Source organism: Heterodontus francisci, chromosome 13, assembly GCF_036365525.1.
Source record: "Heterodontus francisci isolate sHetFra1 chromosome 13, sHetFra1.hap1, whole genome shotgun sequence".
NCBI classification, from domain to species: Eukaryota; Metazoa; Chordata; class Chondrichthyes; order Heterodontiformes; family Heterodontidae; genus Heterodontus; species Heterodontus francisci.
This window is the reverse complement of record NC_090383.1, coordinates 77,395,236-77,409,160: the sequence shown is the minus strand read 5'-3', so window position 1 is coordinate 77,409,160 and position 13,925 is coordinate 77,395,236. Positions and strand designations below refer to the sequence as shown.

The window sequence follows — 13,925 nt, the reverse complement described above, 5'->3', positions numbered from 1 at the left end:
GAAGGATGTCACAGAACTGGAGGAGAAATACAATGTAGTGGATTTTGTATTGCATGATGTTCAGATTTCTGCAGTGTCGAACAACAAATTTCTAGTTAAACTGAAAGCTTTTGAAATAAAGGAAGGTGCTTCCAAATGACTACTAACAGGAGTCAAATGGTTAGTTCATCCAATGGCAGGAGTTCAAATTGGTCAGCTATAGGCAATGGAATACCGCACGGATCAGTTAGGGATAGAAGTAGGTTATATGGTTCATCAAGCCCACTCTCCCATCTTGTTAGTCATGACAGCTCTATCTTTGTCCTTTGGTTTATATCCCTTAGAACCTTTACTTCCTATACATTTAATTTTGGCTGTCAATCTGTCAGGAATTGAAGTTTAAACATCTTAGGATGTCCTAAAAAATAAAAATTGTGGCCTACTTGCAGTTCATCTGTCTGCCCTGGGACTCCCATCCACCAGATGGTCAGTAAGGGCTCAGGAGAAAGCCACAGCACTAGCTTTTCTGTACGCCCTAGTGCGGGGGTATCTGGCAAATAATGGAACATGAGGCAGAAAGCCAGCCTAAATTTTGGGGGTTGAAGGGTGCAAGGGCAAGTCTAACTAATGGCAAACATTAGAATCCCCGCAACATCAGACTCAGGCACAAAGATTTTCCTGCTATAGACGTCAAGCTGGCAGATCATAGATTCCTAGGATTATGCTTCGATCCTCTTAGAAAATAAGCTGCAAGAAATTTCAACTGCAACTCCTCTACTTCCCCTCCCCTTCGGTCTCTCCTGCATCTTCGCCTCCACATCATCTCCCTGCTCCTTTACAGATTGTTCCAGGCACTTGTAGTGCACCTTCAATGTATTAATGATGTGTTCAATGATACTAATGAATGAATCGAATTAAAGTGATTATCTGGTGTCCTGGAACAGTGTATGTGTCATTAACCATAGGTGCAGAGAATAGCCTTGATCTCCCAGGAGTCTCACAGTATCTTGCCTTTAGGTGTCGAAGAGCGCTGACACAGTGGTTTGCTTTAAAAAATGAAGGAATTGTGGCAATTCCCAGAGAAGCAAAAATTGACTTGTATTATGCTGCACTGCCCAGCACAAACATTAAGAAGATGGAATAATTTCTTGTTGATATAAAGGGCTTAAGCAAGAGAACAATTATGGACATATGGGTACAATCTGATCCCTTGGACATTAGGAAATCTGGCCATTTTGGAAAATTGCTGCATCCTGTCAGTTTGACACTGGCTGTCTATAGAGAAGATACAATTGGCGACTTTAGAGAACAATGAATCCATGATTGCTTGCGGTATTTGTGCACAGCTGTTTAGCTAATGTTACAGATGTGCCTACTGGCAGCAGAAATTAAAAGTGGTGGTGATCTCAACAGCCATTGGTAAAGGAATGCTGTAAGTATACTTTGGTGTGGGCGGGGGGGGGGGGGGCATAAGCTGTTGGGTGGCATGCACTTCCAGTGTAGCTTCACTAGCCTGGTCTCCTGCTGTTGCATCTTTTCTTTTTTCTCCAATCAGAAATGAGGGTTGAAGGGGGAAAAGAGCAGAACAACCACCAACCAGGAGAGCAGCCAACCATAAATGGTCCAGAAGGTAGATGACAAAATAGTTGGCAATAAAAAGAACAGAAATTGACTTTTAACTGCACCTGTTAGTAGTGAATATAGAACTGTTCCATTTTTTTCTGTGGTGATTAGCAAATCTAGATGCCCATTTTGTATTCATGGGAACATGAATGGAAAATGACATCACTGTTTCAGTTGCATCCAAAAATGAATGGGCACTTCCATTGGCAATCAAAAATCCAACAGATCACAGGATGGATGTTAAAGCAGGTAGAGTTCTAACATTACAATTGTCTGTCCTACTTCCTGCTGCTATTCACCCACTTGGTTATACAATTAATACTGGGACAAAAGGCTAGTAGTTATGGTACTGCACTAACAACTCTGACGCTCTAAGTTCGAATCCCAATATGGCAAAATGTGAATACGAGTTCAATTAAATCTAGTAATGTACGCGATAGCACCAGAAATCCTCGTTATAAAAACCCAGCTGGTTCACTATTGCCTTTTGGCAAGGGACACTGCAACCCCTATCTGGTTTAGCTACATGGGACTCAAATCCCACAATCTGTGGTTGACTCAATGTCTTCAGGTCAACTTAGTCAATAAAATACTGCATTGCCAGTGTTGCCCATATCCTAATTACAGAAAATACAGGAGGACCAAGGGATTGGTTAAGAAGGGGAAAATAGAGGACGAGAGCTTGCGGGGAACAGAAAAACTGACTGTAAAGGTTTCCATAGGTATGTGAAGAGAAAAAGATTGGTGAAGACAAATGTCGGTCCCTTACAGTCAGAAACAGGGAATTTATTATGGGGAACAAAGAAATGGCTGACCAGCTAAATATTTTGGTTCTGTCTTCGCAAAGGAGGACACAAATATCATACCAGAAATGTTGGGGAACACAGGGTTTAGTGAGAGGGAGGAACTGAAGGAAATCAGTATGAGTAGAGAAATGGTGTTGGGGAAATTGATGGGATTGAAGGCCGATCAATCCCCAGGGCCTGATTATCTACATCTCAGAGTACTTAAGGAAGTGGCCCGAGAAATAATGGATGCATTGGTAGTCATCTTCCAAGATTCTGTAGACTCTGGAACAGTTCCTACAGATTGGAGGGTAGCTAATGTAACCCCACTATTTAAAAAGGGAGGTAGAGAGAAAACAGGGAATTATATGCCAGTCAGCTTGACATCAGTAGTGGGGAAAATTCTAGAGTCCATTATCAGATATTTTATAGCAGAGCACTTAGAGAACAGTGGTAGAATCAGACAGAGTCAGCATGGATTTACGAAAGGGTATTCATGCTTGACAAATTTACTAGAATGCTTCGAGGATGTAATTAGTAGAGTTGATGAGGGACAGCCAGTAGATGTGGTTTATTTGCACTTTCAGAAGGCTTTCAACAAAGTCCCACATAAGAGATTAGCGTGTAAAATTAAAGTGCATGGGATTGGGAGTAGTGTATTGCGATGGATAGAAAATTGGTTGGCAGACAGGAAACAAAGAGTAGGAATAAACGGGTCTTTTTCCGAATGGCAGGCAGTGACTAGTGGGGTACCGCAGGGATCGGTGCTAGGACCCCAGCTATTTACAATATATATTAATGATTTAGATGAGGGACCTAAATGTAATATCTCCAAATTTGCAGATGACACAAAACTGGGTGAGTTGTGAGGAAGATGCAGAGAGGCTTCAGGGTGATTTGAACAAGTTGAGTGAGTGGGCAAATGCATGGCTGATGCAGTATAATGTGGATAAATGTGAGGTTATCCACTTTGGTAGCAGGAAGGCAGATTATTATCTGAACAGCTATAAACTGAGATAGGGGAATATGCAACGAGACCTGGGTGTTCTTGTACACCAGTTGCTGAAGGTAAGCATGCAGGTGCAACAGGCGGTAAAAAAGGCAAATGATATGTTGGCCTTCATAGCGAGAGGATTCGAGTACAGCAGCAGGGATGTCTTGCTGCAATTATGCAGGACCTTGGTGAGGCCACACCTGGAATATTGTGTGCAGTTTTGGTCTCCTTATCTGAGGAAGGATGTTCTTGCTATAGAGGGAGAGCAGCAAAGGTTTAGCAGGCTGATTCCTGGGATGGAGGGACTGACGTATGAGGAGAGATTGAGTCAGTTAGGATTATACCACTGGAGTTCAGAAGAGCGAGAGGGGGATCTCATAGAAACCTATAAAATTCTAACAGGACTTGACAGGGTAGATGCAGGAAGGATGTTCCCGATGGTGGGAGAGTCCAGAACCAGGGGTCATAGTCTAAGGTTACGGGGTAAACCTTTCAGGACTGAGATGAAGAGAAATTACTTCACCCAGAGAGTGGTGAGCCTGTGGAATTTGCTATCCAGAAAGCAGTTGAAGCCAAAACATTGCATGTTTTCAAGAAGTAGTTAGATATAGCTCTTGGGACGAAAGGGATCAAAGGATATGGGGGGAAAGCGGGAACAGGTTATTGAGTTGGATGATCAGCCATGATCATAATGAATGGCGGAGCAGGCTCGAAGGGCCAAATGGCCTACTCCTGCTCCTATTTTCTATGTTTCTATGTAAAAAAATAAATTGAAATTCCATGCTTATATTTCAGCATCAACCTTATACTTCTTTTAAGATACAATTAATTTTCACTATGAAACATACTTAAAAGCATTTAATTTCTCATTGGGAACATACTCCTTTTTCCCTTAATTTATCCTAACCATTTTGACCTTATGACCTTAAAATTAACATAACTGAAATTTCTTGTATTTTATTGATCTCCTGGCTCATAAGTCTACCACAGTATCAAATTTAACACTATGTTCTCTACCGTCTCTAAATCATTACTAAATATTACATAAAGTATATAAATTCCTAGTTCTCATTTTAACAAGCTGGATTAAAAAAAGCAGACTGGTATTGGCTTCTCAAACTGAGATTTTGGATAATTCTCTCCCTATTCCATTTCAATTTAAAGGCATATACAATCTGTCATAACCATCATTGTCTTCTTTTCCTAATGCAGCTTTTATTTGCTGAAATAAGTCATCAATTTCCTCTTGTGTCCTGGTTGCCTATGACAATTCCACATTATTACTTTCTTCACCACTTGTGTGCCAGATTTCTACCCAAATTGACTTGGGTCTTCTCGAGTTAATTAAATTTCCTCTTTCAAAAACTTTTCATACTATTTGTAAACATTTTAAACCCAGCTGTAGGAGTTTCATTCTCATTCTTTAGTGGTGATATACTCTCTTACTTCCTTTTTCAAAAGTATGTTTCTTTTGAAAACCAGATACGAAGGTAAAATGAGTGCGTTTAAACTTACTTCACTATCGAACCTGACATCAACCATTATAGTTCGAAGGATAACTTAGAAAATGCAGGTGAATGGAGCAAGAACATATAATCTATTATAAAATATCGGTCAATATATCGCAATTTAAAAAACAGTTTTACTTCCTTCTTCCCTGTGACCATGGTCACTACCTATGACTGAATATTTTGTGGTGGCTTCTCTAGGGCGACCTCTAAAAAGTATATTGCATCATACCAAAGAGTTTTGTGACACAGTGGAATTTAAATTTCACTGACAAAGACTAACTGCTGAGAACACCCAAAGTCAAAACACAAAATTAACAGACAACAAAGAGAGATCTATAAACTTCAACATTAGGATCTCAAACTATGCTTTTAATTCCTGTTGCTTAGCAAATTCAAAATAATTTTAGCAGACACAAATTGTTCGGATGTATTGCTTTTGCATTCAATTTTATAACTAAGCTGTCACTGACAACTACTAGAAGTTTGTGCCAATCTATAAGAATTAAAACAAAGTCCTGGCTTATGCTTCTACTGTTTTCTACAGAGAAAGTCAAATTGGTTGCGTAAAGCCGAGGTGTCTTTGCAAATACAAGTAACACCAGCCTTCACACTTGCCAATGATCAGCTACTTAAAAAAGGGAACAAATTAGTCTGTACCTCAAAATCATTTGCTTTGTTGTAGTGCATGTTCAAGGCTCTGAAGAGCTCAGAGTCGCGGGAGACAGTTAGCTCCTCGGTGCTTGTTACTCCATCATTAATAGACTGCCGAGCGAACTTCTCCATCTGGATGTAGTAAAATTCTCGGAAATTGCTGAACCACTTGATAAGCTGTGAGGTGATGCACCTATTAAACTGTCAATAGGAAAACACAACAGGATGAGCAGTTTCAATGTCAATCTGTCACAATATACTTTAGTTACTAAAATACTAAATGAAATCAAAATGATAGATTTAGAAATATTTTAACAACTATTTCAGATATTACATAAAAATGTATGCATTATATTCATTTGAGCTATTTTGAACAATAAAAACAGCATTCTGTTCAGAATTCCTAATGAATCAATGTTGCCTCTGTGTACCTGTACATGTGGTTAGTTCAATAAACAGGTCATTGAAAACATGCAACCAAAACATTAACAAAACTTTGGGAGATCGTTCAATTGATTTGATGCCCAAGTTCAACTGAAATCCTATTTGGTCTATAAACAGAAGTATACCTAAAAAAAGGTACATTTATTCTACTAGAAATTCACATATATGCAAGAGACATCCATTATAGCACACAAAAATCAACAGTGCAAGAACTGACTACTGCTTAATCGTACAAGATTAGCTCAAGTAGCTAAGCCAAATTTCAGCATTTTTAGGTTTATTACATTTTTGTGATCTATAAAATAGTTTAGCTTGGATGATAAAATTCTACGTTTGTGTATTCTATTTTCCCTTTCCCCTCCCAAACATCTGTTCAGGAGAAAGAACAGCGACATGAAGCATGGAGAAGAGACCCAGGTGCAACCGCAACCCCAGAAGGAGGGGACATGGGGCATTGTCTCACCCAGGGCTGTTTTCATGCTCTTCCTCCCCCTGTCCTATATAGGTAAAGGCCTGGAAGCATATTGCCTGTTCACCCTTTGGTTAGTGCATGAAACAGGGTACCATTCAGAGGTGGGGGGGGGGGGGGGGGGGGGGGGTGGGGAAGGAGGAAAGAGAAGGGGGAAATGTTGTTTTAAAAAACAATATACAGACATCATGATTCAATAATGTCCTGTATTGTTATGATCACAAAATAATTACAGATGAGCATGGCTATTTGGCCAATCTTAATCTGAGTTGATCAAATGTAGTTGGTAAGTACACACTTCGAGTATCTTAAATAGAACCTTCAATCTCGATATTCTCAATAACCCAGATTCTCTAATTTTACAGTTAAACAATACACTAAGTAGCATGCACTTTTTGAGGAAATATTTCTGATGAAATATGAGTCAAACACTAATATATGTTTTCAAGTCAGAGTCATTACCACACAGGAGGCCATTCAGCCCATCAAGACATGGACCTGTTAACTTCAGCAAGCAGTGCATTGGAAGCCCTCAGAAAATGGTTGGGACCTGGCCTTTAATGGAGGGCCTTGTCTTGGGTGGAACAGTCAACTGCCTCAAACATGGTCCTCCATGGCAGAGGGAAAGGGGACTCCATATGCTGAAATCTCTGCTTCAGCGACCTCAGTGAGACCCAACATAAGGTCCAAGGCCAATATGTTCAATGAGATGAAGTGTACTGGAATTCAGAAGAGCACAGGTGAGTCCCCTTGAGAGTTATGTCAGAGAAGTGGCTTGGGACCCTACAGAATTAAATTTTTTTGTTTAATTATCAGCAGCTTTAAAAAGGCAGGGCATCAAAATAATTTCTGGCACTTACTCATAACCCATCTCCACCCCCACCTTAGCAGACAACCAAAATGCACCCATAATGAAGATGACTCTTGCTGGGCCCATGCCAATACTTTTGTTGTGCCAGCACAGGAGGGCACAATCCCACAAGTGCTGGGCTAGCTGCCCATGTAAATTTAGGGCCAGAATATCTTCTAGCTCACTTATTAGACAAACAAAACTAAAGCTTAAATGTTAAAACATTAATTTTTAAAAATAAAATCAATATTTAAAAAAAATAAGCTGGCAAGTTGTACACAGACTAATAATTTCCACCTCTCTTCTCTTTGCCTTCCCTCCCAGCACCACCACACCCCCAATATATCCAGAGCTAGTGGGAAAAGTCATAGTTCAAGGCTTCAGAATTATAATAGTCTGCACTAGCCACAGCTGGGAACTGAAATGACCAAAGAAGATGATTTCAGTGTAGTTCTTCTATCCCCTCCCTCTTCATAAAAGCAGTTAAGGTCATAGACAGTCTTCCAGACATATCTATTGTCAAGCTATTGGAAGTTAGATTGCTTGTGGTTGCTGGCTTCAGACTTGGTAGTTTGGTGACCCTGAACTTTTATGGGGACCTACTTGACTGCAACAAATGTTGTTTTCGTCTCTAACAGGGTCTTGTGTGTGCACAAGGTCAGCTAAATCTTTATTAGTCACGTTAAAATCAATAAATTTAAAGCGCCTGTACATCAGAAAACCTGATCCATTGCCTTTTCTCATCATAGGCATCTATCATTTTTCCCTTTAGAGCAAGGGGTGTGCATTAATCAAAAATCACAGTGAGCACTTATCAAGCATTTGCTCTGGCCATGAAGAGGGCTGCCGGCTTCTATCAAGCTGACAGCTAATGGGTGTGTAATTACAATGCAGAAAGTTGTTTCTATTCCAGTGAATTTAAGATAATGAAGTGAATGAAAATTCATGGCAGTGAAGGCTAAGTAACAAGGAAACAGAAGTGGAGGCTGTTGCAGCTCCCAAAGGCCAGCTTGCATTATAATTGCCTTCCAGTTGCAAGGGTCCTCACAGATAATTGACCAGAAAATGATTAAGTCATCATCAAATCACTCTGACTGCAAGAGTTCAAACATGTACTTAACCTATCCAAGAATTATATTTTCACTCTGTGTGTCTGCTCTGTCTCTATTCAGCCTTGCGGGGACCTGATTAAAAAGACAACTGAAGGACCCCGTTATCTGATTTGCTGCTGATTTCAATAGAACTTAAACCCATTACTATTTGCTGAACTCAGAGTTCTTTCCATGTTATCTCTGCAGCAAAATACACTGTCCAAATTTCCAGACACTGAGATAAGAACTACAGGCCCCATGACGACTACTGTTCCTTTTTAATTCTTTTAGTATAAGAAACAAAACATAACAAAACGATAGCAGTCTGCGCACCCGGGAATGAAAATTGCTTTGACATGGAGATTAAGCTTCAGTATTGTTACAAGACATTGTCTCCTACATACAAGAATAGAGAAAAAAGAAAGGGTATTTTTTTCTAGAATGGCCTGTAGATGACCTAATGGGACTACAAAAAAAAGTAAGTCCACATGACAGTGTTTGGCAGAAGGGTATAAAGGGAGATTTAAAATCTATTGTTACAGAATTGAAATACCAGAGATGCACTGGCCACAACAACAGAGCCACTCAAACATGAGGGCTCAGCATTTAAGACTTGTGTCACTTTTTGCTTATCAAACATTAACAGTTCCTGAATTACAGTTTTTTTTAAAACAAACACAGTAATCTTGATCTTTAAGGTCCTCATTGGTGCATCACAAACAAGTGAATGCCACAAGAGAAGGCCTCTTCTTTCTATAGCCTAATTGTCCCCATGACAGATTAATGCTTCCCATGGGACATGTCCAATCCCAGTGTTTGTTGAAGAAACTTCCTAAATATTCAACGAGCAGAGTCAAAAGACGCATAAAACAAATCAATTTGACACCTTAATCTAGCTAGGCAGTGATCGACTCAAGTCGATGGGGTGGGGCGGGGGGAGTGGTGGGGAAGGAAGTGGGCATTAGATATTTAATTTTTTCATATATGAAAACCTTGTTCTCAGTGGTCATGAGAGATCCTAAAAATGTCAGCTGCTCTTCAGCACTACATTAATTGTATTTCCTCTCCTCTACAATATTAGAGAAAAAAAAATCATTTTTATAGTTTTCTTAGCAGATTAAATTCTGTGCACATTTCCTGACATGTTGGAATGAGTTAATCTGTAGTTCTGATATACTCAACTTTAAAAAGTCATTTTGTAAGAATGTTCAGTATATAAATGCGTGCATTGCCAGACATTGGTGAAGTATAGATGCCATATAATAGCACCTGCGCTTATACAGCAAAAGTGTTTAATGAGACAGAGCTGCTGAAGCTCGGATTTTTCTTTTTATTTCAGGTGATCTTCAGACAGTCCAAGAACTATTGGGTGCTGCAAATCATATTAAATGCAACACCTTACAAAGTTTTCATCAGGCTAGAAAATTTATGGGCTACTTTAAAATTCCTCCAGCAGCAAACTTCTTACATTAACACTATTCAAAGCAAGTCTGGCATTATATCAAATTGTCTGTGTAATGGCAAAATGTCATTAATAAAAATACAAGACCTTTGAACTGTAAAACCATTGGCATTCAAGTGTAATAAGTTTACTTATCATTAAAAAAACACATTAAATGATCTGTTTACTCAACCTCTATGCAATATATTGTGCAGTATGATGATCATATCAAGCGTACTAACTGAAGAATAACCATAGGTATAAACTTTCACCCCATCCATTATGTTGCACACTATTAGCTCCAAGATAAAAGCAGTTTGAATCAAGTTTAGGAGGGGAAGAGAGAAGAGATGCATGAACTGTCCAGTGAAAATAAAGCAAAATGCATTTCAGAAACTACTAAGTAAATATACTTTGCAATGATGTCTATTGTGTAAGACCAATCCCTTATTTTACTGTATCATATTTATCTCCAAACTTATTACCAATATTCAAATGAGGGTTTTCTTGAATTACCTTTTATCAAAATTGTTAAGATGCAACAGGTCAAATTCAATTACAAAATATATTTTAATGTAAATACTGAAAATAAAAGTTTTCTCCACTATTGTATGTTTTAGTAAATGTCTTAGTCCTCTCTTTTTTCATTTTTGACAAAATCTTACTTTTACAATTACAGTTAATATTCAATGACAGGAACACAGTTCATTATTTAGTGATCATAAATATTTAGTTTTTCTATGAATCTTGGGCACATTCTCCATCAGCTGATAAAAGGACAAAACGCCATCAAAAGTTTCCATAAATAGGCCTAAGTTGTATCTTATAACTGGAAAAAAAAAGTGTTTTCAATAAAAAAAAATGACCTCAGGCACATTTAATGAACCTTAAACCATGCAACCAAAAGGCACTTTTATTTAAATAATGTGCTATTGCTGGTAGTCCCGTGTGCCCATCACCACCAATGGTGCACGAGCATATAAACGATGTGAACTTCATGTGTCACACTTCCATAGGTCTCGAGAGTACTTGTCGAAAGTACAGAAAACAAACAGATGTTCTTATTTACCCTCTAACAGGGAGCAGCAGTGCACAGGTGCAGTAAAGAAGGACAGTGACTGGAATTCACAGGTCGTCATCTGAGCATGGCTCTCGTGGACATCATTCTCCAATGTAAAAGTGCTTAAAAAGTTTTTTAAATATAGAGCACAGCCAATTCTAAAAAAGTTACTCTGTCCTGGCAAAAACCATTCCCTTTACAGGGCTGAATTTTCATTTGGCTGTGGAGGCACGACCGGAGGGCCAAAGCTTAAGAATGGGTAGGTGTGTTGGGGGGGACTGAGAGAGATTATTGAGGTGGGGGTGGGGTGGGGGGGGGGGGGTTGAGGGGAAGGGGGTTCTACAGAGTTACTTTGTTGGGCTTGGAGGGAAACACTTCTGCTCTTCCTGGCTTACAAGCAGTACCATAAAGACACTTAACTCATGGATTCAGCCCCTCTCGCTTCCTTTAAGCTGCCAAGTTTCCCAATGCCTGGGAAATCTGGCCATCTTAAAAATAGAATAACTTAAAATGAAGGCATACAGCTTTATTGTGTATAAATGAATGAGCAACCCACTTCCCACAAGCAAGTTGGTTGCCTGTCCCTCGTCCCACCTACATTAAAACTGGAAGTAGATGGGTTCAGTTCTTGTTCTAGATTTTTGCACTGTAACCTCTGACACGACCAACCCACTTGTTTTTGGGAGTGAAGATTCGGCCCTTGGTTCTTTTTGGGTTGCAACCTCCTCAATTTCTGGGGAAGAACAGTACAGTTAATGGTGAAACCACTTCACTAAATAATATTTAAAGGAGTGAAAGAACTTCACCCATTAAGTTGGTGAAGACCATAGATTGTTTTTTCTCGCCACCATTCCTTCATGTTCAACTGTATTGAAGTTACGACAACATTAATCTAAAGGCAGGACTTTGTTCTGCATCTTCACATTTAAGTTGAAAGCAGCAAGCTGTCCCATTCACAGCGACAAACTGAAGTTGAACTAATATTTTAATTTGGCTTCCATTTGCTACTATAAAAAAGGGCTACAAGTCAGTATGTGGAATTTTTAAGGCTTGCTCTTGCAACCCAAGTGCAATATTTATCACTGCTGCCAGCAAGTCTATATTTTAAATAAATACATTTCCTTACTGGTGATATTCAGACATTGACCAGAAGGAGTAGAACTCATAAAAGAGGAATGAAAAGGATTAGATGCTGTGGCAAAGTGCGAATCAGAGGAACTGTTTTTTTTTTAAAATGGCAAATGGAGCCCTTCCTTGTTGGGAGCACAATTGAGCAAAAATTATTTTATTTACTAAAAACAAAAGATGCAGAGCAGTAATTCCACTCCCTGGATTACTTAGTTCCACTCATATGGCCTAATAATCCATTCCACCTTGAGAGGCACCTTCATGAAAATGTTCTCAACTTGCAGACACTCACCAGCGGATCAAAGCATTGAAAAATAGGACAGTAAAAGTGCTACCTGCTGGAAAATCCAGCTCTCGTTTGGTTGAAAATATGAGGGAAATTATGCTCCTTTCTTTAGAAAAAATAAGCAAAAAAGGAACAAAGCAGTGCAAGTGAAAGATTATAGGGAAAAGACCGTATAGGCAAGTAAAAAAATAAAATCAGCTTGGCTCAGTCGTAGCACTATCACCTCAGTCAGCAGGATGTGGGATCAATCCCTTTTCCAGGACTTGAGCACATCATCTAGACTGACACTTCAATGCAGTAAGAGGAAGTACTGGATTGTTGGAGATGCCACTTCAAAAGTAATTGATTGGCTGCAAAGTGCTTTGGGATGTCCTGAGATTGTGAAAGGCACTATATAAATGTAAATACTTTCATTCCAGTTAATCTCACAGGTAATCTGTATTCGGGAGTACATTCATAATGTTTATCTGCAGTATGAGTGGTATTAAGCACAACATATCCATTTAATCTTATTGCTTAGGGACTCCTTGTGGGTAAATGGTCAAAAAGGGACATCCTTAGATCAATTAGGGGTTAATTGTTCGGGGAAGAAACAATATATTAAGGAATATCTTAAGCTTGACGAAGAACTTGATCATTATCACAAATTTTATATTTTCTTTTGGACAATGATTATAAAAATTCATGATATTGAAACTGCACAATAATTGCGCTGTCATAAAACATTCAGTTGCATTAATATTCAGCATGGAGACTAACAATTACTTTCTCTGCAAATTTGAGCTTTTATTTATTTGATAGTAATCTTTTGATAACATTTTGGCAACTTACAAAATATGGAGCATCTGAAAAAAAAAATTAGGAATTTCTTACTCTAAATGAGGAACCCCAGAAATAAGATAAGGGAGATTCTAGTTAATATTTGCTAATTCTCATTAAGAACAACGCACTAATAATTATAATCTTAGCACATTGTATTTTGATGCAGAAATGTCATTGCAGTTCTCAAAGGATTAACAGATTGATTTACAATTCCACACAATCCAAAAGAGTAATTATTTCAACTGGCAAAGTGACTGTATTACTATTGCACTCTTATTAAAGTGCGTTACTGTCAAAATGAGGGTATCTTCACATGTGATAAGAAAACAAACCTAAGCTAGAACTTACTTTTTTCTCATTTAAAAAAAAGCTGTATGCATACTAAAGAGGAGCATTACAATATACTGAGGGATTGGAAAATACTGGCAGCAGTAGACGGCTGACAAGAAAGCCAGCAAGTGCCCAGGAATTAGTGCAAGAATTCAATATTGCTTCTTTGTTAACTTTACAGCATTTTTAAAATTAGAAAAAGTTCAGTTCCACTTTAGATAGAAGAATAAACTCATCACATGGACCAATATCATCAATGCAGTTTATAGGAATATAACAGTAATTTTATTGATATTTCTTAAAAAGAAAAAAGATACTCGAATGGACTGTATGGTTTGCTTGAAGGCTTAGTCATTGACAAATAGCAAAAGCAAATCCCAACTCTGATGAGGGAAATTATGCCTAAGTGAGGAAAGTCTTGGTTAAATTTATAAACACAACCAAAAGCATACCACAAGTTG

General features: G+C 38.6%; 1 protein-coding gene across 8 annotated transcripts in view; it reads right to left on the bottom strand.

The window, feature by feature from the left end:
- prox1a (prospero homeobox 1a) overlaps positions 1-13,925 on the bottom strand; it is a 135,024-nt gene that overhangs the window by 97,068 nt on the left and 24,031 nt on the right. For 6 of the 8 annotated variants that reach the window (XM_068045028.1, XM_068045020.1, XM_068045025.1 and 3 more), the window contains exons 4-5: positions 11,497-11,631; positions 5,550-5,744 (exon numbers count right to left, since the gene is read on the bottom strand). In XM_068045028.1, coding sequence (XP_067901129.1) covers positions 5,550-5,744; positions 11,497-11,631 — 330 coding nt within the window. The remainder of the gene's footprint in view (positions 1-5,549; positions 5,745-11,496; positions 11,632-13,925) is intronic. The other 2 variants (XM_068045026.1, XM_068045027.1) reach the window with 1 other exon arrangement.